Source organism: Lampetra planeri, chromosome 3, assembly GCF_965212315.1.
Source record: "Lampetra planeri chromosome 3, kcLamPlan1.2.h2, whole genome shotgun sequence".
Taxonomy (NCBI): Eukaryota; Metazoa; Chordata; class Hyperoartia; order Petromyzontiformes; family Petromyzontidae; genus Lampetra; species Lampetra planeri.
In genome coordinates this window covers 15,718,799-15,744,749 of record NC_136109.1, presented here as the reverse complement: position 1 = coordinate 15,744,749, position 25,951 = coordinate 15,718,799, and the positions used below count along the sequence as shown (strand labels likewise).

The window sequence follows — 25,951 nt, the reverse complement described above, 5'->3', positions numbered from 1 at the left end:
AATAATAATCAATTACATGTATTTCATCTTTTTTTTTGACAACCCACCAAAAGAATCTGCATGTTGGAATGACTGGAAAGGTGACGTGGAGGCGTTACTGTTGCACTGCAGGGATACCGTGACGCCGTCACGTCAGGATGACGCAGCCTCCCCGGTGTCTTTTTTTTTATCTCATGGCGTGTGCCGTGCAAAATTTTGTGATCGCTGAAATTTTATTTCGTTAATCGAAAAGTGTTCATAATTTGTCAATTGCGTGAACGTGACATTTTGTAAATATAACGTTCGTAAATTGAGGGATGCTTCTACTATACCTGGTATGATATGTAAAAAAAAACATTTCCATTAGGGAGACAAAGGCGGCAGGGCATGGTGCTGGCCACCATCCCTTCGTGTGCCGTGCCAGCCTTCATAAGCACTCGCTAACAACACTTTAAGTCTGTTAAAGCTATACTGTGGATTTTTGTTTTGTTATAAGTTCATGTGGATGCATTTATGTAGGTGCATGTTATTTTTAGTGTAGATTAAAAATATATATAGTTGATGTTTTGTGGTTATTAATAATTCTGTATGGTATTTGGTATTTTTTTCCCCACACCTCATATTCATGCATCAGATGTACACATTGATTACAGCCAATATATTGGCTGTGTAAGAAAGTAAGCGGGATTGGGCACAACCATCAACCAGTGACAGCCCCAAAGTTTGTCCTCCATGGAGATGGAGCGATAAATCAACTTGTGTGTAGGCTATAAATGGATTGGCACGTCACAGGACCATGGTTAGATGGCGATGGTTGACAGAGGACTTCATCCAGAAGTGGATTGATCATAACTGACGATGATGATGACATAATAGAATGATTTATGTTCGGTGTGAACGTCAGTGCTGGAGAGATGTAAGCAACCAGGAGTGGTGTTGGCCATTCCATCCTCTCAGCAATTTCTGAAAACCACACTTGCCCCATAGTCTGTCAGGCTAAATATGGAATCATTTTTTTCTGTTTATTGTATTGTTGTCCACAAAGTCACATAGTCTGCCACGCAGGCCAGAGTGACTTCACTGTCACTTATGGTTCCGTCGTAGTGAATGGTAGCTGTCCATAATACAGGTATTATGGATGATATTGATCGCGAAAGCCTACGTGTTAAACGGTAGCTGTGCTTGTTGTGTGTAGCAGAGTGGTTAGCCTCCTGCACGACAAGCCCACAGCGATCTGTGTTCGATTTCCAGCAATGCACCATCAATGGTGTCCCGATTTGTTTCTGATTGACTCCAAATTAAATGGCTGCCTAGTTGAGTGTGCGGACATCGGAACTGGGAAGGAAAGAGCACTTGAGTGTGGTGCTGGCGACAACTCCACCATCTGTACCGCAAGAATGTTTTTTTGGTCTTTATCCCCAAATGCATGTTTTTGTACTGTCCGTGTCACATGTCACGGGATGACATGTAAACTTGTAACTCTCGCAGAGCGGTACATCACCCTTTGTTAAGCGATGGCCTGTGGAAGCAGATATCACAGAACTACTCCATTAGCTCCTCAATCGACCTCTCCCCACACACCGTGTGTGACAGTAAAAACAATTTTTTTGTTATTCTCAAGATCTGCATTTGAAATAAAGCTATTTTATTGTTTATTTAATGCATTCATTTTGATGTGGTCATATGCGAGACCACAACTCACTACCCTTGAGAACGCAGTTTTAATCAGGTTGGCTCGCAGTGGTGCAAGCTCAGCATTCTGACGCTTGAGCCACCCTGCAGCCTCCACAACGCCAGACTGTGTATGTATGTAGCTTATATTGCCCCACAAAAACAAACCTTTAAAATATCAAGGCTAATCACGAAAAAGTAACACACTCGCAATCACAATAAAACATACCGACAATGTATATCAAAGCCAATGTGAATAAGCGTATGTGTCTTCGGCAGGATTGCAATTAAAATGCCGTTAAAGATGTTTCTGTTAAAGGTGATCATTGCTAAGAAAAATATCTGGAGGTGGTATCAAATTTACGACGTAGATACCTATCTGTTTCTAGAATGTAAACAGCCATGCCAGCATATTGAACCTAGCACATGGAAGTTTATGTTGCTTAGCAATTGGTATTTATAGGAGTGTGTGCCAGTTCTGTTTAGCGTAACTACAGAAATAAACACAAATAAATGCGGCTTTTTCTTGACGAGTATGCATGCAGCACATGTTTGGACTCAGAGCACACTGTAATAATTCGTTGTGTAACAATTCACCTCTGCTTGCAATTTTATGAATTGTCATTTGGGATCACAATTGGATTCTATAATATACATTCGTTTTTTTTTTACACTGTGGTAAACGTTACATCTCCAATGGTTTTTAGGGGTCGCATGAACCCATTACGTGCAACATATAAGAAGCCAAAGGTGTCCCTTTGAAATATTAGGGATTTGGGTTAATTCCCAAGTCTGAGAGCCATAATAAGGAACTTTCCAGATTATTGTGTTTCAGGTTTAATGCCTTAGGCAGACTAAGGCAACATATTGATTATTGTCCTTATCTTTGTTATGTGCGTGGGCTGTATTAAAATGATGCTGACAATAAAATGAGAGGCTAGCTGTTTAATATAAAAAGTACATTATATATTTGGATTTTTTTTTATAACACAACTGTTCATTATAGTATTTCAATCTGATACAGTGGTTATACGGGCACTAAAGGCGATCAAATAATTCGTAGCGGTGTTTTATCTTAAAACTTAAATATTCTGCATGCTTTTCCTGACCTACTTTTAAAAAAATAACTCCACCAAAGTCAGCCCTTGGATATAACCCTTGCAATGATCTTTCTAGAGCGGTGAGAACGTGGCCCTCTAATTAATGCTACTCGAAAAACCGCCGGAGGACGTTAAGGGTGCCACACATTAAAGAACATCGCACCCAGCTGGGGATTGACTGCAGTGAAGTAGGTTGAACCTCAGCAGGTGTTCCCCTTGCCGATCGTTAAACCGTCTCTCTAATACAGTTCGGTGAAAAGACTGGAATCTGCTGACAATCGTGTACAGTTTTCAGTGCCCCCCCAAAAAAAAACGGATTGTAATTGTTGTATCTGTGAGATTCAATCTGCGGCTGAATCTAAAATAAAGTGACCTTGAACAGGAGTCATCCCGTATGACCACGAGCGCCTAACGTATTCTATATGATTCGTCCTGCTTCTCCCCAGAGGGTGTTAGATATCTCGGCCTCATCTCCCTTTTCTCCCGCGGCTGCGTTACGTTTCGTGCATATCCCCCCCCCCAAGCTTGGCGAGGGATTCAAAACAAAGCCCTTTAAAAAAAATCTGAAGTGTTTGAAGTTAAAGAGCCTGGTTGAATGATCGGTTAGTGGCCAGCTTATAATGTGCACGTGCTTGAGACAGAAGGCGTGTGTCCAGGGAGAAAGTTGAGTTCTTCGCATCCACTTTCTGAGTTTTCCACATAACATGCTACTGATTCTCAATCAGGTATCCAGGAGTCAGACTATGTTCGGTGGAATGTGTTTGCTGGGCAGTAAACATTCTCCCAGCATGCAGTGTGCACGACAGAGATTCCACTTCACGTCGGGAGATTCATTTACTTTGATTAATTATTTACACAGAAGTGCTGCTTGAATTTATTAGATCAGATTGCAATCCTTTTGCAATTATTCCAGGAGCTAATTATTGCTTAAAAGCTGAGAAAGAGCAAAGAATTAAAGAAAAAAAGGAATATAAAAAATAATACTTAACAAAATACAACAATAATTTCAGAACACTCCGATTTTCAGGATGTTAAATTACATTCCCGGTTTGTTTGTGGCTTAACTTATCTCGATAAATTCATCTCAATAACTTATCTCGATAAATTAAGGTACACAGTAAATGCATGCTTATGGTAATGCTATTTGTATGAGGAAATGAGTCATAGATATTATAGACCGTGATGATGATGATGGCAATATTGAGGATGATGTGTTAAGAAAGGTTGCTGTAGTTAAGGTCACCACAATATCTAAACCTCTCGTGATGATAACGATGATTAAAGTAGAGCGGTACATGTGCCCATGTTTCTTTTTCAAGTCATCTCTTCACATCTTGTTCTGCACACTAAACTAGATCACGTGTTAAATATGGCAAAGGCATTACTATACTTTTCATTCGTAAGATTAAGTAGCCCATTCCTGCATCTTTATCTCAATTTTAGCAGTGACAGGTGCGATCAGCAGAGCTGAAGGATGTGCCTTGCTTCTCGTGACTAGAGCACCGCACGCGCATACGTGCACCGACATCCGCTGAATGAGTTGCGCGAACAATTGAGTGAACAATTGAGTGAATAAAGGTGTCAGTTTTGTACCAGTTTAAAAGGGTAAAAACCTACTACTATATTTTGCCACTGGTAAAAGAGATCTCATAGTGTAAATGCTTGCCCCGAGCTCTCAATACTCTGATATTGCACTCTGTTTGAGTTGTACGCCTTCTGGTGTCATCTGGTCCAACACCAATGGGGACTAGGCTCTAAAGAAAGCCGTCTCGGGTGTGGACCAATCAACTTCAAGGACAGTGCATATTATTATCATTATCAGAGTTGCTTCTTTTTGTTTGCTTTTTTGACTACTTGTGTTGTGGTTATTGCAAACATGGTGCCTTGAATAAAGGTGTCAGTTTTGTACCAGTTTAAAAGGGTAAAAACCTACTACAATTGAGTGATTGGCCCAACCCGTGTGCTGACCCATGGCGTTCCCGGCGCTGTTTTCGGCGGACGTCTCCAGACACAATTACAGAGAAAGCCGAGGGAGTAGCCCACACTTTCTCATTTGCTCCCTACACCAATGCCCGGCAATGCGAGCGGGACATCGTACCGACCCCCTCCCTGCCTCAGTGGTGGGCACAACGACTTCATGCCTCGCTGATTTCTCCAGGACGGTGAAAGAAAAGTTTAAAAAAAGACCTTCCCCTGGCTCCTTTTATCGACAATTCCCAAGAGAAACGCTTGCGAGTCTCTGTTCAAGCAAAACAGAGACCTAATTATTTAGACCAGCTGTCAGGGGACACCATGCGTGACATTCCTTCGTGTGTCCATAAAGTGTTAGGAAGATTTGTCCTCTTATAAGCTGCTTTTTTTTTACGTTCGGGATTGTAAATTGGTAGCAATTTTTTTGAGACGATTGGCATTGGTGTCTTGTGTTCTTTCTAATTGCCAAGCCCGGTGTGAACGTGACCACAATATGAAAAGCCAACTGTCCAAAGAGCAGCATTAACTTTATATGAGTGTCTTACGTAGAATGTAATAAACCGTGGCTCGTATGCTGCACCCGTTATGGTCAGAGGGGCCCCCTTGTAAAAAGCACTGGCGAACATAAATACGCGCAGCTGTACATAACCGATAAGATTGTAGTTTGAATTATTTTGTCGTGTCCAAGACCATGTGCTCCACATGTGCGTGCAATCACGTATCTGTGTGAAGTGTGTGTACGACTGTCAATCGTGACATGAATTGTTGTTGCCTCAGCAACTGTATATTGTTAAACCAGTCGTGAAGAAGAAACCATTTTCTTAACAAAAGACATCGTTGACGTTGACAGTAACAACAGTGCTTAACTGACAAGTAACATTTTATCCAATAGAGATATTATCTGGTTTTAAAATTGTACGGTGTTTGTGCATAAAGCTGCCTCTATGCTGTATGTCTTCTTACGAGAGCAGTATGAGTGAGGAACGGTAGTGTAGTGGTTAGCACTTTACGCTATGAACCCTGACGACCCGAGTTTGAGTCCTGCTCACGACCAATAACAGTGGCGAATATCTGAACTGGTCCTGTGCCTCCCCTAGGTCGATTCAGACTTAAATGAGTAATTGGTGCGGTGTATTAATATTCGTACTGAGGAGACAAAGGTGGCCAGGCGTGGTGTTGGCCACCCACCCCTCTCATGTAACATGCCGCCGTCCATAGGTGCTCGCTAACAACAGTCTATTTAACGTTATACGGGTGGGTCTTTGTCTTTGTTTACACTTAAGTTTCACATCGCGGCAACAGCATGAAGGGCACTGCACTTCTGTATGTTGACAGAGCAAAAGGGCCTTTGGGTTATGTGTTTGTGCCAATTATGTAATTTTCTGTTTGAAAGCGCATGCGACGATTACATGCTTTTGTGCGCATGTACCCTACATTGGCATTACACGTTTACAGTTGCAGCTGAGAGGGGCTTGGGCAAATTATTTGGCGATGCTGCTGCCGCGTTGGTAGTCGTGCACAAGCAACGAAAAACTCAACGCACTCGTCGACAACACTGCATTAATGCACAAATATATATTTCATATATTTCAGTGAGCGATGTTACGAGCAGTGGCCCCTCCTGCACATCAACAGAGAGGCACAGTGAGGTAGATAGATTTCGTGAGGATTTTAAACTTAACACCACGGGGCTTTGACGTTTTATTTTATTTTCTGATGACCGATGTTTAAATGGGCGTATATATAGTTACCTTAAAAGTGCATGTGAATAGTCTCCAACCCTTATTTACTCTATCTCTCTTGCCTCTCTGTTTATGCACTATTGAGAATGGCCATTGCCCGATACATCGGCCAATTATATAGATATTGTCTTTGAAGGCTGTGTTGTTGACGAGTGTGTTAAGTGTTTTGGCAAATGAGGGTTGGTCAAGAAGAAGACAACGATCCGTATTATGCGCCAGAAGCCACCAGCGTACAACAGCATGCATGAATTCATCAATGTAAAATTAAATGTGTTTGTGGTATAACGATTCATCGCCGGTGACTCTAGAAATGGTCACAATTCTAGGTTTCAATTTGATTTTTTTTTTATTCCCCTACAAGCGATTCATGTAGCAGCCTCCAGTGGCTGCAAGGGTCACGTGAACCCACAGAACATGAATTATGATCGATGCATGTATCGTGAACTTCAAGATTATATATCAATATGTGGATCAATGCATCTATACACCCATAACATGGACAAATGTGTTTGTGTAAAAAAAACATCAATAGGTTATGTTGTATCTTTCATGTGTTCTTCGAAAACAGTTTCAACAATGCCTCCGCTCACTTTGTTGTCAATCTTCTAGTTGAAAGGCCGAGAGTTTTTCCTCATCAGGAAGATGCATCGGTTACCATGGCTATGGCCTCGTGTGTGTCCATTTTAAATGGACAACTCGAAGATGAATTTTGTTTGCAGACCTTCGGTAAATTTAACAGAATGTTTGCAGCTACGAGGGATACAGCTACATGTGGTTTCTCTTGGTGCATTCTCTTTTGGTTCTTTCGGTAGAGTCACGTAGGTATAAAATATTTAATCTATTTTATTTTATACCTACGTGACTTTACCGAAAGAACCAAAGAGTATGGATCCCTGCAATCACGAAAACTTCAAATCTAGATTCTCTTGGTAGATTCTTAATATTCCTCAGCATTGTTGCGACTCACTGCAATTTCTAAAGCAGGAGTTACACAGGAATCTCTTCACTCAAATCTTTACTGGGAGATTGGTAATTGACAACATTTCGCTGTTTGTTATTTCCACATGCCCTGGTCTTCAAGGTTATGGTGTTTTTTCAAACGGCCTTCACGCGCTATATTGTTATACCACAAGGTCTGTGATTTTGTTAAAGTCTGTCTTTAAAAGGATGTATGTGTACTAGAGTACATTCAGATGCTGTGCCAAAACTATGATGCCTACTGGGTTGTTGTGATACTGGCTGAATTTTATAAATCCATCTTGCCAACACCAATAATTCAATACGACATTTTTATAAAATATTCTGTCAAAAATGACAGCACATCAATTGTACAACTTTTTTGAAAAATGTATTTATTTTTTGTTACATGTGGCATATTTTTTAAAATGAAAGTTTGAACTCCGTATGTATGGGTCGACATTTGTCGCATTCATTATTATGAATTTCTGTGCCCAGACTCTACTCTAATGCAGTCAGAGATCACAACAACTGCTCCCTTGTGTGCCCTTCTTATAAACCCTGGATACGCCACCGAGCGCAAGAAATAACTCTATTCTGACTATAACGGAGTGTAATGAGCCTGATGCATATTGTTATTATTGTTCATGTTTCAGGTGGTTCACTTCACAAGCTCAACCCAGCCGTGCCTGGAATGTTCTTAGAAAGCAAATACCGGCCTGTGAAACGCGTACCCCCTCTCACCCACCAGCCGCCGGAAACTGGCCCAGCTTTGCCTCTCAAGCCTCAGCATCCTGTCTCAGCAGGGCACAGTAGCTCGTCGCTCCTCAAGCCTCAACACCCAGCGGTGACTGGGAACGTATCAAGCCCTCTGAAAAAGCACGCATCACAGCAGCCAGGGGCTGTGCAGCCTAAAGTCCTGGCCCAAATTGGGCACGATGCACAGCTGGGTATGAGCATGGGCAAGCAGGGTGGTTCAAGCTTGTTTGCGGATGCCAAAGTGGACCAAAGCAAAGCCACGGACATTGGTGTCAAGATGGGGCTCATCGGATCTCCAGAGCGACAGAGCAAGGCCCGGGCTTCTCCGTACAGCTTCCAATTCTTGTGGAAGTCCCTTGGAGAACTGGAACACTACGATTTAGAGTTAGATGAAATTTTGGACGTTCCATATGCAAATTACCAGTCAGCTGCCATGGACACAGGCGAGGAGCGAAAGCCCGAGCCTCAGTGCAAGCTTGACAGGACACAGAGCTCGGGTCTTTGTTTGTCTGCCACAGAAGCTCAATGGGACCCAGTGAACGGCAAAGCTGTGACGAGCCAGAGCCACACGGCCCCACAGACCAAAGCGGACGTGCACACAAGCTCAGACGAAAACGGCAAAGGCAAGGACAGACAGGGATGCACACAACCGCACGAGATCGACGTACATGAGCAAGACCTCTTAGAAGCAACGACGACAGGTCTCACGGTTGGCTCTTCATCAGGTGGGGCATTCAAGTGTCCCGAAGCAGAAGTAATCAGCCAAACTCTACCCAGGGTTCTGAATTCCATCTCGGAGTGTGCGGAGGGCGAGGAGGAGAGAGGGGCGGCTTGTCAGAGTGTTACGAAGGAGCATGCCGCTCGCGGTGCGATGGGAATAGAAGTTCTGATGCCCCAGCCAGAAGAAATGACCAAGGCAAGGAGCATCATCACTGCTATTGCGGAGGGCCATGTTTCCCTATTGGTATGTACAGCTTCATCGATATTTTAAAATATTTGTTTCATAATGTGCAGTAAGACATGTCACCTTGCTTTAAACGGTACTTCAAACAAGCCGTTTTTTTATTCTTTGGTTTTTCTTACATGTAGCAACTTTCATGGTAAATATAATTACATGATAGAATATAATTGAATACAATTTTAAGAATATGTGGCCAAAACTGCAGCTTGTAAAATGTTAAGCATGCCTAAACACGTTTTGAAACAAAAAAAACTTACATTTCATATCGCATAAGTATTGGAATTATTTTAAAGCAGCCATCTGTGTTTAATATTTCATATTTCATAGCAAAAACAACTATATAAATTGGTTGCCAAAGACCATTCTTTTAATGAAGCCCATTAACTTAAAGCAGCGTAGTTTTCAGGTAAAAAAATAAACCAGGTTTCCTACAGAGTAAGCCCTCAGGAAGAGGATATTCCTTTCGCCTGACCTTGTGACGGATTGTCTCAAGTGCTTCCAATGCAGTGTATACAAGGGAAATCATTGCGCGCAAGTTTTTCTTGTTGAAATAAAGTCCAATTTTGTAAGGACTTTATCCGTGCGTGACAGCCCATCACTGCTTCATATCCATGGAGGGATTTGCAGCCAAATTGAGCTGCTGCCTCTCTTGGCTGGAGAAAGGCACTGATACTGGGGTGGGAGGGGGGAGTTATGGGGTGGAGGAACAGGCCCGCTCTGTTGTCTGGACTCCATTAGTATTCACTGTCGAGCGTGGCAACGTGTGAGAACGGGAGAACAACTCTCACACCATTGGTGGCTGGCAGCGAGAGAATGGACGGGCCGTTGGGTTAATCAGGCCTAGATCTCCATCAATGGCCGCGCTTGGAGGCCAGTGGAGTTTGTAAAGAAATTTTCAGTATGGCTGCCAAATAAATTCTGGGTTTCCCTTGTGACCGTAGATCAATGTTGGCATAATTAGGCTGCTGAGAGCAAACAGTAAAATGAAGATACAAGGGCGTTTTGCCTGAGGGAGCTTGAGTGCCAAACAATTCCATTTTTTGTCACTCAAGTGGCGATACCAGTTTGGGAGATTCTGTAATTCGATGCTATAAAGTTTTATTTGCTTCGTGGGAATTTTTTTGATTAATTATTAATGAAATACAATCATGCAAAATTGTTTCCCTACTGCTTAAAATATGAGAAAATCATATATGGGTATGACTGCAGTTTATAAGTGCAAAGCAGAATTTATGTTTCGTGTACGTTAAGTATTATAATTTGAGACAACCTCGCTTCCACATTAATAGATGAGCCATTCGCAATGTAATTCCAGATTACATTATTATGCATGTTTTGCCATTCATAAGACAGATTATGTAGATCACAGATTATCATTTGAATCTTTGTGATTTATTTTTTTACAGTATAATTGCAGGCATTTTTCTAATATGTAAATATTCATAACACCGTTGTACAGTGATAATTTTAGTTAATTCATCAATGCAGTCCCCATGCTATTTTTTTGGCACAGGAACCACTGTTATTTACCTCGACTCATTTCTTATTGTAAACAAAGGGGCTCTAAACCAGTGCTTAAATAACATATACTTTATAATTCTACATAGAACATAGTGAGGTGGCCTTGTTTTTGAGTTAATTTGTGTTTTTCAGCGATGTAAAAATGTAATATAGTGCCTACATTATTTACATGGCTACCGTTGGAATGTAAAACAAAATACAATTTTATGAGGCCAGGTTCTTTCTTTATCTCGTACCCAGCATCAATAATTCTTCATAACTTACAATGATTGTAATAAATCATATAGTTAAAAAAACTGCTGTCTTTTCATGCCTGGCAGTTGTGTGGCAATCTCAAATTTAGTACCTTTCATTAGAATTCCACGAGAGTTTACTAAAACCAGGAGAAGCTTCAAAGGGACGTCAAAATGTTAGTTCCACTTCACTGTATTTGCAGCATTGGTGGTTGGGCGCGAAATTGTTGTAGCCATAAGCGGTTCTCAGATCGAGTAATGGCCACTGCACCAAGAGAGTGGGCTCTGCTTATATCGGGAGATATGAAAATGCAGAAACTGAAAAAAATAAAAGTATTCTTGTGATGAAAATTCATAGAATACCATTAGGGACAATAACGGAGCTTTGTGATATGACTTCCTGCTAGCAGGGAAATGTTCCAGCACATATTGGGAGCGATTTGATTGGTGTCTGCCATGAAGGGCAATAACTCACCCTCTCTGCAGGCAAGCAGCCTGCTAGCACGACGAGAAAAAGATATTAGGCCACAAAGGGGATACATATCCAGGTTCATTTTTATGCTGAAGCCAGCTGAATGTACAGTATACACAACGCATTGGCGGGATAATCAGGCATTAGAGTGATAATTTTGTAAAATAACACACTGGACTATGCCGTAACTTGCGTGTTTTTAGACCACCCTAGTTTATCGCTTTAATAAGATTACTACGCTGTGTATGCCGTTAAGAGATTGTCCATGTTTTTAAATGCATACTGTATGTCCAAGGAGGAAACGGTAGACTTGTAATGATTCACCATCCTTGTCATTTGGTGAATCGTCAACATTTTGGGGGGTTTTGTCACTATTCAGCAGAGGTGGGACAAAGTCATTGTTATGCAAGTCCAAGTCGAGTCGCAAGTCATCAAATTCATGACTCGAGTCTGACTCGAGTCCAAGTCACATGACTCGAGTCCACATCTCATAGGTGGGACAAAGTCATTGTTATGCAAGTCCAAGTCGAGTCGCAAGTCATCAAATTAATGACTCGAGTCTGACTCGAGTCCAAGTCACATGACTCGAGTCCACACCTCTGCTATTCAGTCCACACATAGAATATACAGGGTTTGAATGATTAAAAGTACAGTATATACAAATATAATGGGGGGGGGGGGGTGGGGGGGAAACACCCTGGTACTTGGGCATACTTTTAAAATACACATCATGTAGTTGTGTCAGGGGCAATGTGAATCCATTGCATAACAGCATCATGATCAGCCTTGATCTATCCACCGCTGGATGAACGCCTCTCTCAGCCGTTGCCATCCCTCCATCAAGCTCTTGCCCATGAGCTGGAACATCTGTGAAAAAGAGCCTCAAAGCTCAACGGATTCCTCCAGTCTAAATAAAGATTCCGATTCCGATGAGCTGATCTCATCGATTCACCTCCACGGGCGTCAACCTTTTGTTGCCATTCCATCACCAGTTCTGTCCATTGTTCTTCATGTCCTCTTGCAATGGGTCCTGCCCAAGCCGACTTTTGTTAACAGGCAACACTAAGTCTTATACCTGTGTGTGTGTGTGTTCTCTAATCCATGTGTTCCGTCTTTCTGTCAGTGTATCCCCAACTATACACCTCTACGTGTTTATTTTCACGCTATTCAGCTTACGTTTCTTTCTCTTGTTTAATGTTCAAGTTTCCAATCCGTATGACATTTGGCATGTAATATACAATGCTTTAAAGTGTTTTTCTTCAGGGACAGTAACATGTTGAATTTCACAATTAGTTCAGTTTTACAAAACCACTCCCATCTGCTCTTGTACGCCTTTTTGTATATTACTTTTCATCCCTTGTCAATCTTCAATAACTGCCCTAGGTATCCGTGTGCTTTTCAGTTGTATTTCTCCAACAGATATCTTAAATTGTTTATTGAGGCTCTTGTACGTAACATTCCCCAAACAAATACTAAACATTTCAATTTAAAGCTTTCGTGACTGCAGGGATTCATATTCTTGGTTCTTTTGGTAAAGTCACGTAGAAGGGAAAACAATAAAATAATAAAAATGAAACAATAAAATTCTCACGACGTTTTTATTGCAACACTTTACCAAAAGAACCAAGAATAAGTACTAAACAATTGAAGGTACTGTATGGCTCTCTAAACACCCTCGTTGCATCTCTCAAAAATCTTCAACGTATTGCAAGCGAGGATTTTAACACCGCTTTGTTCAAAGGATCTGCATCATGGAGCAAAAGAAACAAAGACCCCCCTGTGAATGAGCGTAAACAGACAGCAGCCTTTTACTCTCACACCAAAGAGACAGTTGGTGGCGATGGGGGGGATTCACAAATGGCAGCCTCACTCAGGCGTCACGGCATCCAGTCCGCAGTGTCTCCAACAGCACGAGATGATACAGGGAGCGTGCAGGTAGAGCCGCCGAATCTGAGCCTCAGCGAGGTGAGAATAAACAAGGAGTGAGGCACACAGAGAGAGGAACGGAGACACTGTCACCAGCACGAATGCGCTCAATGAAGGGGGGAATGCATGGGGTGTAGGTTTGCCACCTCTGAGGTTTACACATATCACGAGAAGCAGAATGTCTCGCAAATAGTGCCGCTGCAAGGGCAGGATGGGCCGGGTTTTGCATGGCAGATGGGGCGGGCAGGGCTTCTCCCGGGTGTCCCTCCCAAGGGAACACCTCTAAAATCGGGAGCCGAATACTGTAGTTGGAAACAAGCAGTAGCTTATTGGGGCCGGTGCTGGTGGCAGGGGGGGAGCTGGTGAGGGTCGTGAGGATGGCACCTCGCCATGGCAGCCAGAAGGTCTGGCTACGGGTCTGCTCACAATACCAGAAGAAGGGGAGAACTACATCCAACTGCATTTTCTCAAGTGGTGTATTATTATTATTACACAACTTACAGAAACCAGGACTTTTAGTGTCTGAGGAAAACTGACATATTTCCCAGGGCAGCTACCTCCAAAAGAGCAGAATTCTGGGAAAGTCAGCACAGGTGGCAGTCCTAATGGAGAGGGTCCGATGCTCTGCACGTGTGGTGGTGGTGTGATGTCCTCTTGAGTAGTGTCTCCTGCCATCTTCTCTTCAAGGTTGGACCCATCAACGTTGAGAGTGAATATGCTGAAGTATGCTGAGTGTGCCTTTTGGCGTCATCTGGTCCAACTCATGTGAGACTCGGCTCTAAGGAAAGCTGTCTCGGGTGTGGACCAATCAACTTCAAGGACAGTGCATACATTATCAGAGTTGTGTTTTTTGTTTGCATTATGGCTGCAGGTATTGTGGTTTATGCAAACATGACTCCTTGTAAAAAAGGTGTCAGTTTTGTTGCCAGATAGAAGGGTAAAAAAAACTATTATATTTTTTACTGGAAAACTAGGTTCCAATGGTGGAATATGTTGGTTCTTTAGGTGAAATATCGAGATAAGGACTGTGTAGCCCCCAGGTCGGTATTTGCTTCCGTTGCCTTGGATAAATTTTGAAATGCCAATGCAAAATGAATCATGAGGTTTTGTTCTGGATCAAAACACATTCACCTCATGACGGTTACATTCCCTTCTGGAAATGTCAGGCACCCTGGTTGAGGAACTGTTACAGTCACGCAGTGAAGTCTTATTGCCGGGCCTAGATGGATTATGGGTGCATATTTGTCTACATTTTGTTTTAATTTCATTGTAATGCTTTTTGTGTTAGCCTTTATTTTTATTTTTTGGGAATCATATATTCAGTCTCATTACCGACAGCACGAAGTTGACTGATTGTAGGCAGCTAATGCAAGTAAAGTAATCCTGTATTGTTTTTTTTATCCATTATGGTTACATCAACAGCTTATGATGACTGCATAAAATACAGTAAACTGTTGATTATTCGTGGTTATGGAAGAGGCAACCTAGATTAAACAAAAGACGAATATTGGAAAACATGTATATTTGGCTATAAAAATGCATGTGCGTTTTGCTTACACATACATTTTTGCGGTTGTCCTGATTGGTTTCTTAGATTGTCTTTGGGTTGTGCCACGTGCTACTACATCAGTCGAACAACACTAATAACAACCCGAAAACACATCAGAGATATGGATATCTTGTCTACCTGCGTAGAATGTTGGGTGAAGATGGAGAATATGTCTTCTGTTCTTATTGTTTATTTAAGCAATTGCTTTACTTGTGACTGGACTCTGAGTCTCTGGCTGACCAATGGCTAGTGAGGAGAAGCTAATAATTCACTATGTAACACTTTTTTTTATTCCTAGGTAGTAAGTGTTATTTTCTAATTTCTTATGCCTCAAAAGTATAAAAAATGGCTATTATTCCCCCACTTACTTTGCTTTTGTGACCAGGAATTTATGTGAAGGAATGACACAAATGCACACCACGTTTTCTCATTGAAAATAGGTACATTTCAAAATATCACTGTCCTGGTCACAAAAGCAAAGTTTGTGGGGAATAATATCCATAGAAAAAGAACACTTACGACCCAGGAACAAAAACAAATATGTTTTTGTTACGCAGTGTATATAATTAAACCAGCGTGTGTGTAAAGCTATATTCAATTTGCTTGCCGAAAGCATGGTTATGCCACAACCCCCTGGATCATAGAGAGTTAAGTCGATATGATATTGCCTTAGCCTAGTAAATAAAGGGACTAGTTTATGATTGTTGGGTTTGTAGCGAAATCTCTCGTTAAAGAAAGTTTCTGACATGATAATTTTCCTCTACGCGCTTTGGGATTGTGTCTCAATTTAAAACAATCGAGTAATGTTGAAAAAATACCCATCAACAGTAAGCGTGGACGTCATTTCACACGGTAAAAATAAGTAATGTCGTGTTCCCCGGGTTATAAGACGCGCTAGAAAGTAAGACGTTCCAAAAACGTGTCCCTAATGTCAATAACATTATAAAAATCTGGTTGTATCACACACTTGCACACCTATCGGATTATAAGATGCATCCTCAACTCTTTCTTTAAAATACAGGTCAAAAAGTGCATCCTATAATCGGAAGATATAGGTGATACACATTGAGTGTTACCTACGACTATTAATCGTATTACAGTAACGCATTGCAGTAAGTATTTAAAATGCACAACTCTTGCTTCCTAACACTGCACAGATTAAACGTTAAAAGATGAACAATTAAAATAAAAAAAATTGTTTTTTATACCTCAAGTTCCTTGAAGATGATACACTCTCTGCCTTTTCTAACCGTAGCAAAAACGCTTTGTGATGTCACTCACAGCGCACCTTTGTGACATCATTGACCAGGGCACACGGCATATAAAGACTGCATGTAATGGTGCTCCATGGCTATTTTTACATTAAATAAATGGAACCATATTTTATTACATTCTACCATGTAATTATTTATTTCTCAAAATGTTTCTAATTATAACTCACCTCTGAAGAAGCTGCGTGGTTTTGTTGGAACCATCTGAGACAACCCGTTTTTACTGAAACGGTTTGCATCACATATTTACAGCTTATGAAATAGAACGCCTCATGATTTATTAAAATATAATAATGATGCCTTGTAATAATAATAATAACTTCTGACGATTTAACAATTTTCACATTCGTGCTGGTTGAACATTTTTTTCACACATCGCAAAAAATATATAAAATGATACTTTGTGCCAGCTATTGTTAAAAAAATATATATACAGTGTATCTAACATTCAAGGTCAAGAGGTCATCATGGCATTACAGGCAATGTCTCTGATGCCACCAGACCTTGCCAATGCTTCCTTCTGCGAAATCTCACAGCTTTTGTTCCAACGACATTCGATCTCCAAAGACACACAGTACCCTAGCCTTTGGCTTAGCAACAGAGTGGTCAGAGGTTTCAAAAGAATGAGTGAGGACCAGGCTGAACTAAAAGTGAGGTCTACAATTAGAGGTCATAGAGTCATTGCAGGAGAGCAGCCGTGGTGGAAACCATGCAGAGTGTAATGGGTCACGGGGACCATTAACACAGAGCTATTTGGAGAGGTGAGAGAGAGAAGATAACCCCTTCTCAGTCTTTTACAAGAAAAATGCATTTTTAGACAGAGGGATATTTTCAGTCATTAAGTGGTCAATGTGGGTTTGTTTTATGCTGTGCGCATTTTTTCCATTGTTTTATTAATGTTCACGTTCATGAACCATATTTCATAGCAGGTAGTATGCGCTTGATATTGCATGCGGTTACATTGAGAGACACAAAGAGGACACATGGATTAGGAAACATACGCAGGTTAGAAGACATAATTCTAATTGTTAATAAAAATAAGCGGAATTGGGCAGAACACGTCATGAGAGGTGACGGTGGCCAGTGGTCAAGAATAATGACAGTGGTAGCCAAGGAATGGAAGGAGTCTTGGGAGGAGATCCACAGATGCGATTGAGCAATGAAATCAACTATTGTGCAAGTGCTATTTGGATTATTACATTGCAGGATCACAAGAGATAGTGGCGGCTTTGAGAGGCCTTCATCCAGCAGTGGATTGACCATTGCTGATCATTTTTTGGATGGAAGAGGCGGCAGCAATCTGGGGAATGTACTCGAAAAGATGTAACAATCCTATGTTGAAAAAGCTGGTCATGTTTAAAGAACCACGACCATCAAAAAAACTCAGATGTTTATTTGAGGTCTATCTGCTAAAACTCACGCGCAATATCTCTAATTTAGGGCTCGCTGAACACAGCTAACTCAGCGTTATATTGTTAAACAGTTTGTTCAGGAAGCAGCACGCGCCTCATGTCAACCCATTCCCTTTACGGGCTCCCCACTCCAGCACCGGCCTCTTGCACACACGCACACAGGCACGCACGCGCACACGCACACAGGCACGCACGCGCACACGCACCGAATAAAATCCTACCCCGTACTCCCACCCACACAGGCTCAGTACCCAGGTTATTCCCTTCTGGTATCCCCTGGGTGATTGAGAATGAAAGTTATCATCAAAAATATGCAAACGCTGCAATTCTCACAAATAAACTAAAACGGCATTGAAGATTTTATTTAATTATAATTTCTATATATTTTGGGGGCTTTGCAATACTTGTTTATTTATTAGACGGACGATCCAAACATTTATCTTTCAACGCGTTGATAATTATAATCATGACATTCTCCGTCATCGCTACATCTTCCCACCTTGAATTCTTGGCACGTAGTGATTCAGCCCCATACGATGTAATGGAGTGTCACGATTCAGGGTCACAATTTAATCCAGGAATCTATTGTTTTTTAGCCTATTTGTATTGTCTCAATTCCACTCTTATGTCACACTCGTGCCGTTTTATTCATCAGCACTGACTCTTTTGTACTATTTGTACCGTCTCAATGGCTACTGTCTTTCGTGCTGTCTCCTTTAGATTCATTCAAGCCACCCGCTGTGACAAGTGTTTCGTAAAATAGACACGAATTGAAAACATATTGATTCTTGCACACATGATTCAGAGCATGTGTCACGAACGTCAGGAGCAATTTTAATTGATGAATTGTCACGTGCCTCCTGCAAGTTTTTGCTGCTCTTTGCACGGAGCTTCATTATTTTACTACTCGACTTATGTTTGCAATCAAATCAGGCGAAAACAGGGGGCCCGTCATGCATCAGCGCAGGTGCACTTTTTAAATACAGCTACATTTTAAAGTAAAATTCTGTGCAGAAAAACAAAACGAGGACTTATCATTCAGAAGGGGGGAAAGCAAATTCTCTTCATGCGCATGGCAATATGTTCAGGAGCCAAATGCCAATGTCGAGGTTTGTAGTCTTGATATTCCTCCATTGAAAAGGCAGAGGCTACAGTGGTTTACTACATACAGGGAAGCATAATAACTGAACGTGTATCGATATGCGCGTTGTATTTCCTTTCGCTGATTTCGTAATTTTTAATTGAAAGAAATGTTACTCATTTCGTGACTGCAGGGATTCATATTCTTGGTTCTTTCGGTAAAGTCACGTAGAAGGGAAGTAATAAAATAATAAAAATATAAAACAATAAAAAATTATCACGACGTTTCGACTGCAACACAAGCAATCATCATCAGGTGTGATGATGATTGCTTCTGTTGCAGTCGTGAGAATTTTATTGTTTCATTTTTACTTGTTTCATAAAGATACGTTTTAATCATATGAGGCAGGTAGCTATCAGATAACCTTATCTATGGAATGTAATATATGATTATAGTTTCGAATTAAGTGTAAAATTTTGGTATTGTAAAAAGCAGCGGCATGCTAGAGAGAATATTTTTCTTATGCTTAGCCGTAAATTTGCAATGCAATACAGGTTTATATGTTACTTTATTACATTTGCAGACGTGGAATTGCCAGCATGTTTATTGTGATTTATGGACAATCGTTTAAGACTGGAATGCTACATTCAGCTTAAGTAAATGATGGAGATGTTATTGTGAGAATTAAACCTATGCCGTGAAGGTAATAATCTGAATGTATATCTTGGTCTAGGGTAGCCTGCCCATGTGGGGCATGGAATAATCTAGTTTTGGAATAAATCCAACAGTTTCATTGGGCCTTGTTTAGCTCTATGATATTAAGTCGAATTATAAAACTTAATAATTAATACCACAGCTTTGCTCACGGTATTATATATGCTGATGATGGTAAACACACACCATGAACTAGGGATAAACATCCGGGTGGTTTTGTGGAATTAGAACTCTTAATTGAAACTTGTTATTTCAAATTGCAGCCAGTCAGTGTTTCATCCATCTGTAGTTCACAATATAATGATCACTTAATGGGGAAGTCAACAGCCGTCGTTTTATTGAATAACTAATTTGCAACATAAGCATTTGGCCTTTTTACCACTTGCTTATGAACATTGTCCCATGATTTTTAGAGTAAGAAGCCAATAATTAGTATTTTAACCAGTGAATGTAGATATTGGAACATTTTATCTTACCCATATAACTTTGTTGCAGACTCCCAAAAGTCCCCTTTTCCATTTTTGCTAAATGTATACAATTTGCATGCATTTCAGATGCTTAAGGCAGCTGTGCTTACATAGTGTTGGACTGTTTGGATTGCCTTGACAGGTAACGGTGAGTATCACAAATAATACAAGGGATGACATGAACCAAGCGGCTGTGACATCGGTGAGGAAGTTATGCGTCTTTTACCGTCGTCCTACGTTATTCCCGTAAAGGCACGTGCCCCCTTCCTGCTTGCAATGTTAATGATGCACGGCTCCTGTCTCCCCAGCGCAAGCAGCTGTCGGAGAGCGCGGAGAGGATCCGTGACGAGGGGGCAAACAACGTCCTGCACATGGCAGCCACCAGCGGGCAGCTCGAGTGCCTGCAGTACCTGGCCTCTGCCCTCCCCGAGGACGGGCTTTTGGAGCGGAATGCAGAGGGCCTCACACCCACGGCCACCGCCATCAAGGTCCATCATTAGCACACGCCCCCCCCCCCCCCACACGCATGGCAGAGATCCACTGCTCGAGCCGTAACGCCGCCCGCTGTGTCGAACGTCTCATCCTTCCCGGACGTAATTATCTGGCAATTAAATTAGAGGGAATTGCATGCGTGGGTGGCGGTGCTAACGCACGAAGCTCAAATTGTTTACCATCATCGTTGGCAAACGATGATCCGTGATTTTCTGCAAGATGTCCTCTTACAGTAGGTGATTGAGATAAAAGGGCACCCATTTATTTTCTTCACAGAGCATCTCTTTGGACCTGTGCAATTGCTTCTGATAATGTCCATTTCCAGGTTTATTGTGGCAAAGAGATATGTCAATGAAATCTCACAAGGTGCTCTACTTTGATTCTGATCCAAATGAAATGAAAAAAATGTAATCAATATGTCGCTCAATATCTATATCAAGATCAAGAGGTCATCATGGTCAATGGCATTGATGGCACCACACCCCCACATCACACTTGCATCAGTCGGATCCTTCAACTCAGCTTGGCGTAACCCTTTTAGAAAATAATTAATTGCAGTATTGTTCTTAAGTAAAACTATGCTATGGGACAGTACAGTTTACATCAGCTATTTTTTACGCCCTTTTTTCCAACTAGTGCTCTTGGTGTCATGTAATTAGAAAATATAGATTTCCATTCAGAAATGTGTAGCTAGCTTTGCATCATACTGTGCCAGAGAATGGCTATGGAAGATGATATCAGAGAACTGCTTCTGAAGCCAATAAACCTCCTCCTCATCCACACAAGGGGCACACATTTAATACCCTGCAAAGTATTTTGTATTGCATGTAAATCAAACCAAAATGTTAAAGTCTCAGAGCTGGAATAAGCAAAATAAAGTCATTGGTCACCAGACTGGGACCGTCAACTTTCTATACGTGAGAGCAAAGTTTGCATACAGGTGGCTGCCAGTATTTGAGCCCAGTGTCTCAGCAGATCCGATCGCCCAAGGACTACGTTATCAAGTCGCACTCATTACACACCAAGTGCTTTCCACAAATTAACCACAATACCATGCTGATCTCACCAAGAAGCATAAACCATCACACCAACTCCGATGATCCTCCCAGTGGCTTTCCAATGCGCTTATACAGCCATCTGTAAAGCTCTTCCTTCCGATATTAGGAAGCCACTGGCGCTATGCACTTTAAATCTAGATTGGGAACTCATTTGTTTATAGCTGCTTTTTGTGTTTAGTTTGTTATCCTTCCCTCCGATTAGCATGGATGGCTACATATGGGGCGAGAGAAGTTCAGCATACATACATTGGTAACCAGACTGGGACCATCAACTTGCTCCACTTAACAACAGAGTTTAAACACAGTTGGCTGCCAGGGTTTGAACCCAGTGGCACTAGCTCAGTGCTAGGACCCCTGAGCCATATGACAACATTCAAGCTTTACTCTTCTACTGATAAATAATTAATCAGTCATCAATATGCAAAAGCCTTAAAAAGCAAGCGCTTTAATAAGTGTGCATTATTAAGACTCTGTTATGGAAAACATATTGCTATGAGTGCCAAGAGTAAATCTCATGCGTGCCGTAAATGGTTTCTATTGGAGGCCAATGAATCAGCACTCTCTGAAGTGACCGGTGGGTACAAGTCCAACAATATGCCATCAAACAGGCCACAGAAATAACTCAAAATTACATCTCCAGCAATCGCAGCTGCATCTTGCTTCGAAAATATCTACTACAAATCACATCCATTACATTGCCATTGTCGTGAATTGCTGAGCTGTATATTTGGGTTGAGTTTTGTAAACTTATGAATACAAATTACACCACAAGCACAGCAACATTTTAAAAAATTACTGGGCCTAATTCCAGCTCCACTCTTGACATGTGGAAGCTATCACGTTTTGGAAAGGCAACTTCATCCAGTGACGCTAGGCTGTTTTAATATTGGAGCCTTCGAATTAAAATGCTTTGATATGTATATTCAATTTACATATCACTTTGGTGATGAAAACTACATTAACCACACATCATTTATTTTCACAGCACTTACCAACTTTAAAACTTCGATTCCTCTTGACTCAGATGTGTACTTTCTGAGCAAGCGAGTATAATAACTGACCTCTAATCACCATAATCTCTGTTAATTCTATCAATATTTGTATTCATACCTGCTCATTATTGGATGAGCACCTCAGTTTCACGTTGAATATCTTTCTGGGTAATTAATTTGAGGTATTGACGATGAATGGATCTAGATATAACAGTGCTCTCAGATCTCTCAACTTTGAATAAGGGTCATTGGCTCACCATATTTACCTACTATATATGTATTCTTTGGGTCTTTCGGTAAAGTCACGTAGATAGGTTCAAAGAAAAACTACGACGTTTCCATCGCAACACAAACGGTCGTCATCAGGAAAAGGGGGGTTAGCTTCGAAAGCAATAAGGGAGTGTTAGTAGCTATGATGAGGCATTTTCAGAGTCTATATCTGTACACTATCGCCTTTAAACTTTCATGAATACTAAAAAAAGCATCTGAGTAAGTTTTGTTCATTCTTTATATGAGAATGATGTGGGGAGCGGTGGCACTGTGGTTAGTGCACTGAGCTCCAAACCCAGTGACCTGAATTTGATTTCCGGCAACAGCAAACACCAGTAGTCAGTGGCATTTGAACTGATCCTATCTCCACCCACTGCCTTAACCAACCCACACTCACACGGCCTGGGAAGTGGATTGTTAAAGGGGCTGTGGACTTTTTATTATTATTATTAATATTTGGATACAAATAGCATCAAGTGAACCACCAATTCTCCAAACATGCCAGTTCTGAACTGCATGCTGATGTTAATGACCAACGAATGTTATGCTTGTCGTATTGAAGCACAGTATTATTGGCCCTGCTATGTTGAGACAAATTATTTGGCGATGCCGCATTTGGCAGTGGTGCACAAGCACAGTCAACAAACACAACTCAACACATTCGTCAATAACATTCATTTCTAGGCAGTGTTGTTGACACATGTATCTGCTATGTAAGGGTATCTTATTTTGACTCTCATAACCTGTGGAATTTACATGAGACTAAAAAAAGCAATACCTGGCTAACCATGAACACACATGTAACCATTCTTGGCAATGCAGGTTTTTTCCGTGCAAATATTACATTTAGAATGTGTAAATGGATAAGATGTGATAGGGTGTGCAATGAGGACTACTTGAAAAGTAAAATTTGTACCTCTTGCTGGCCAGCATTATCTTTATAGTTTTGTAAGCTATGTCAGGCTATGTCAAGTACCTTGAGTGAAGATGCTCTATGAATATAAATTAGATCCGATTATAACCAGTGACTAATATGAACATTTGATTGTGTACAGTTCTCCTGTACACTGACACGTAATAAAGTGGCATATGGAAGTGTACCACACGTAGTTGATGTCAACAGGGTCAACCTTTTTGGGAAACGTTTCCCTTTGTGACAGATAATTAAGCTAATTTAGCTTATTGACCCATTCGCTGCTTATCAGCTCTACCATGTACAATAACCTGGCACATGACATGAATTCCTTTTTCAAAATATTACAACAGATGGGTCACGTTCCATTGGCGAGGGGGGGGGGAAGCCATTCAATCTCAATGGTCTTCCCGTTTGTAAATATTTTCCTAGTTGTGCCTATATGTGTAGCCTCACTGTCTAAGCATCCCATCATGGTCTTTTAGTGAGAGGCAATTCTTTGTGCAGGTGGAGTAAGCCATATATTTTTATTTCATCATCATCATTATCATATATTTTATCATATATTTGTATTACATGATCCCATGGCAACAAACTATTTGTTTCATACCTTTGCTCTAAAATTCGCTTCACTATCTTTAAAATCTTTGAAAAATGAGGCCGGTATACATATTTTAATTTGTGGTATACCAAGAGATTACTGGGTGGCTCTGCAGTCAGAACACTGAGCTGGCAATGATCTTCACGTTAAAACCAGGTTCTTAAGTGGTAGACAATTGTCTTAACCTAGACACTAATTCCTGCTCAACGATCCCCATCATTTAAAATTAGATGTTGGCCTTGTTTTGGCTACATGACTGCTCTGTGAATTAAATGCATCGGTTTCACTTTTATGCGACCATCTCTTGGCAGAGTGTATGGGAAAGTGCGCCCCCTACTGTATAAAGGACACACACGAAGTTTAGGTGCCGTTTTGGGCAATGGACCTTCTGCACACTGCACAGCGAAGAAAGGCCACTGCCCCAAACAGCACCTAATATAGACTTGTTTTAAGGCAGTGTTATTGATGGACGAGTGACATTATTTGAGCTTGTGCGCCACCTCCAACGTAGCTTCGCCAAAGGATATACTGTATAAGCACTTGAAGTAAGTTTTTGTACATGTGTAGTGACGCAGATCGGAGACAGTAAGACTTGGATGCACTTGTTTTATTTAACAAGCACCATCGGGACAATACACACCCTACGTGGGTGCACACTATTATAATAAAGACCGTCTATTGTCGACAGCACTGCTTAGTTAGAACAGTTGGTAGGCTGTCTGACTAGCAGTGCCCCAGGATGGTGAAGACGGAGACAATGACGAGGAGATGGTGACGACGTCGAGATGGTGACAACGATGATCTTGAACAGCACGACGGGGATTCCACTTCCAGCAACAGCCCCGAGCTCCCGCTCAGGGCCCCCTTTTTATACTCCCAGCGTGCCCTTGCTCCGCCCCGGCCACGCCCCCCTTCTGGAACCTACTAGCGGGTTCCCGGGGCTTCCCGATGGGCCACTTCTGTGACCTTTCCCCTAGATGTCCCCCTCTCGTATATATCGTGGCCTTCTAACGCGAGTACTGCCGTACACCGCAGTTACTCTTTTCCGCCAGCAGCCAGCGCAATACCACTACACATGTACTTATGTTGAACCTCTTTCACACCGTATGGAGGTGCGGGAGAAGGGCAGAAAACTAAACACAAAAAACAGTTATAAAGATGTAAGTTTTCAAACTATGAAAAAAAATATTCTTTGGTTCTTTCGGTAATGTAACATAGATAAAAATAATAAAATGAAAACCACGACCTTTCGATCGCAACACAAGCGGTCGTCATCAGGAAAAGGGGGTTAGCCTCTAAAGGCAAACTGTTTATAAAGGTTTAAAATTGGAATCCTGTGAAATATCTTATCCGTAGGCAATTCTTTGATACAGTGTGCACTGTTCCTTTAGATTTTTTTAAATTGATTTGTTGTCGAATGAATATGATACTGATGCCACAATTGAAATAGATTGGCGGGGAAAAGGACCCAACAATTACAAACGAAAGTATGGTATAGTGGTACATGCATATTAGGTGGTTTGTATTCATGTTTATAGTGCAGTGGAATGATTGAGATAGAACTCCCATCAGCTATATTTGGTCAATCCAAACAAACAACTGCACAATGCTTGTGTTCTCGTATATCGAGAAAAGTGATAACGCCTTGTGTATGTAGTAAGACCGAATTAGGTGCACACACACGCAGCTTGGAGGCAACACTATTTATTAAACGGTAAATAACATAACGCTGTACATGAGGTGGTGACCACCTTCCTCAACTCACTAACACTCTGGAACGCGACACAGACTGGACCAGGCAGGCAACGGCCTGCCTGGCCCAGGACTACGACTCGGGAC

The 25,951-nt window shown here is 41.4% G+C and overlaps 1 protein-coding gene across 3 annotated transcripts in view; it reads left to right on the top strand.

The window, feature by feature from the left end:
* Nucleotides 1–25,951, top strand: part of SNCAIP (synuclein alpha interacting protein) — a 223,611-nt gene that overhangs the window by 165,799 nt on the left and 31,861 nt on the right. For all 3 annotated transcript variants that reach the window (XM_078621833.1, XM_078621816.1, XM_078621826.1), the window contains exons 5-6: nt 8,077–9,143; nt 20,095–20,274. In XM_078621833.1, the coding sequence (XP_078477959.1) occupies nt 8,077–9,143; nt 20,095–20,274 (1,247 nt within the window). The remainder of the gene's footprint in view (nt 1–8,076; nt 9,144–20,094; nt 20,275–25,951) is intronic.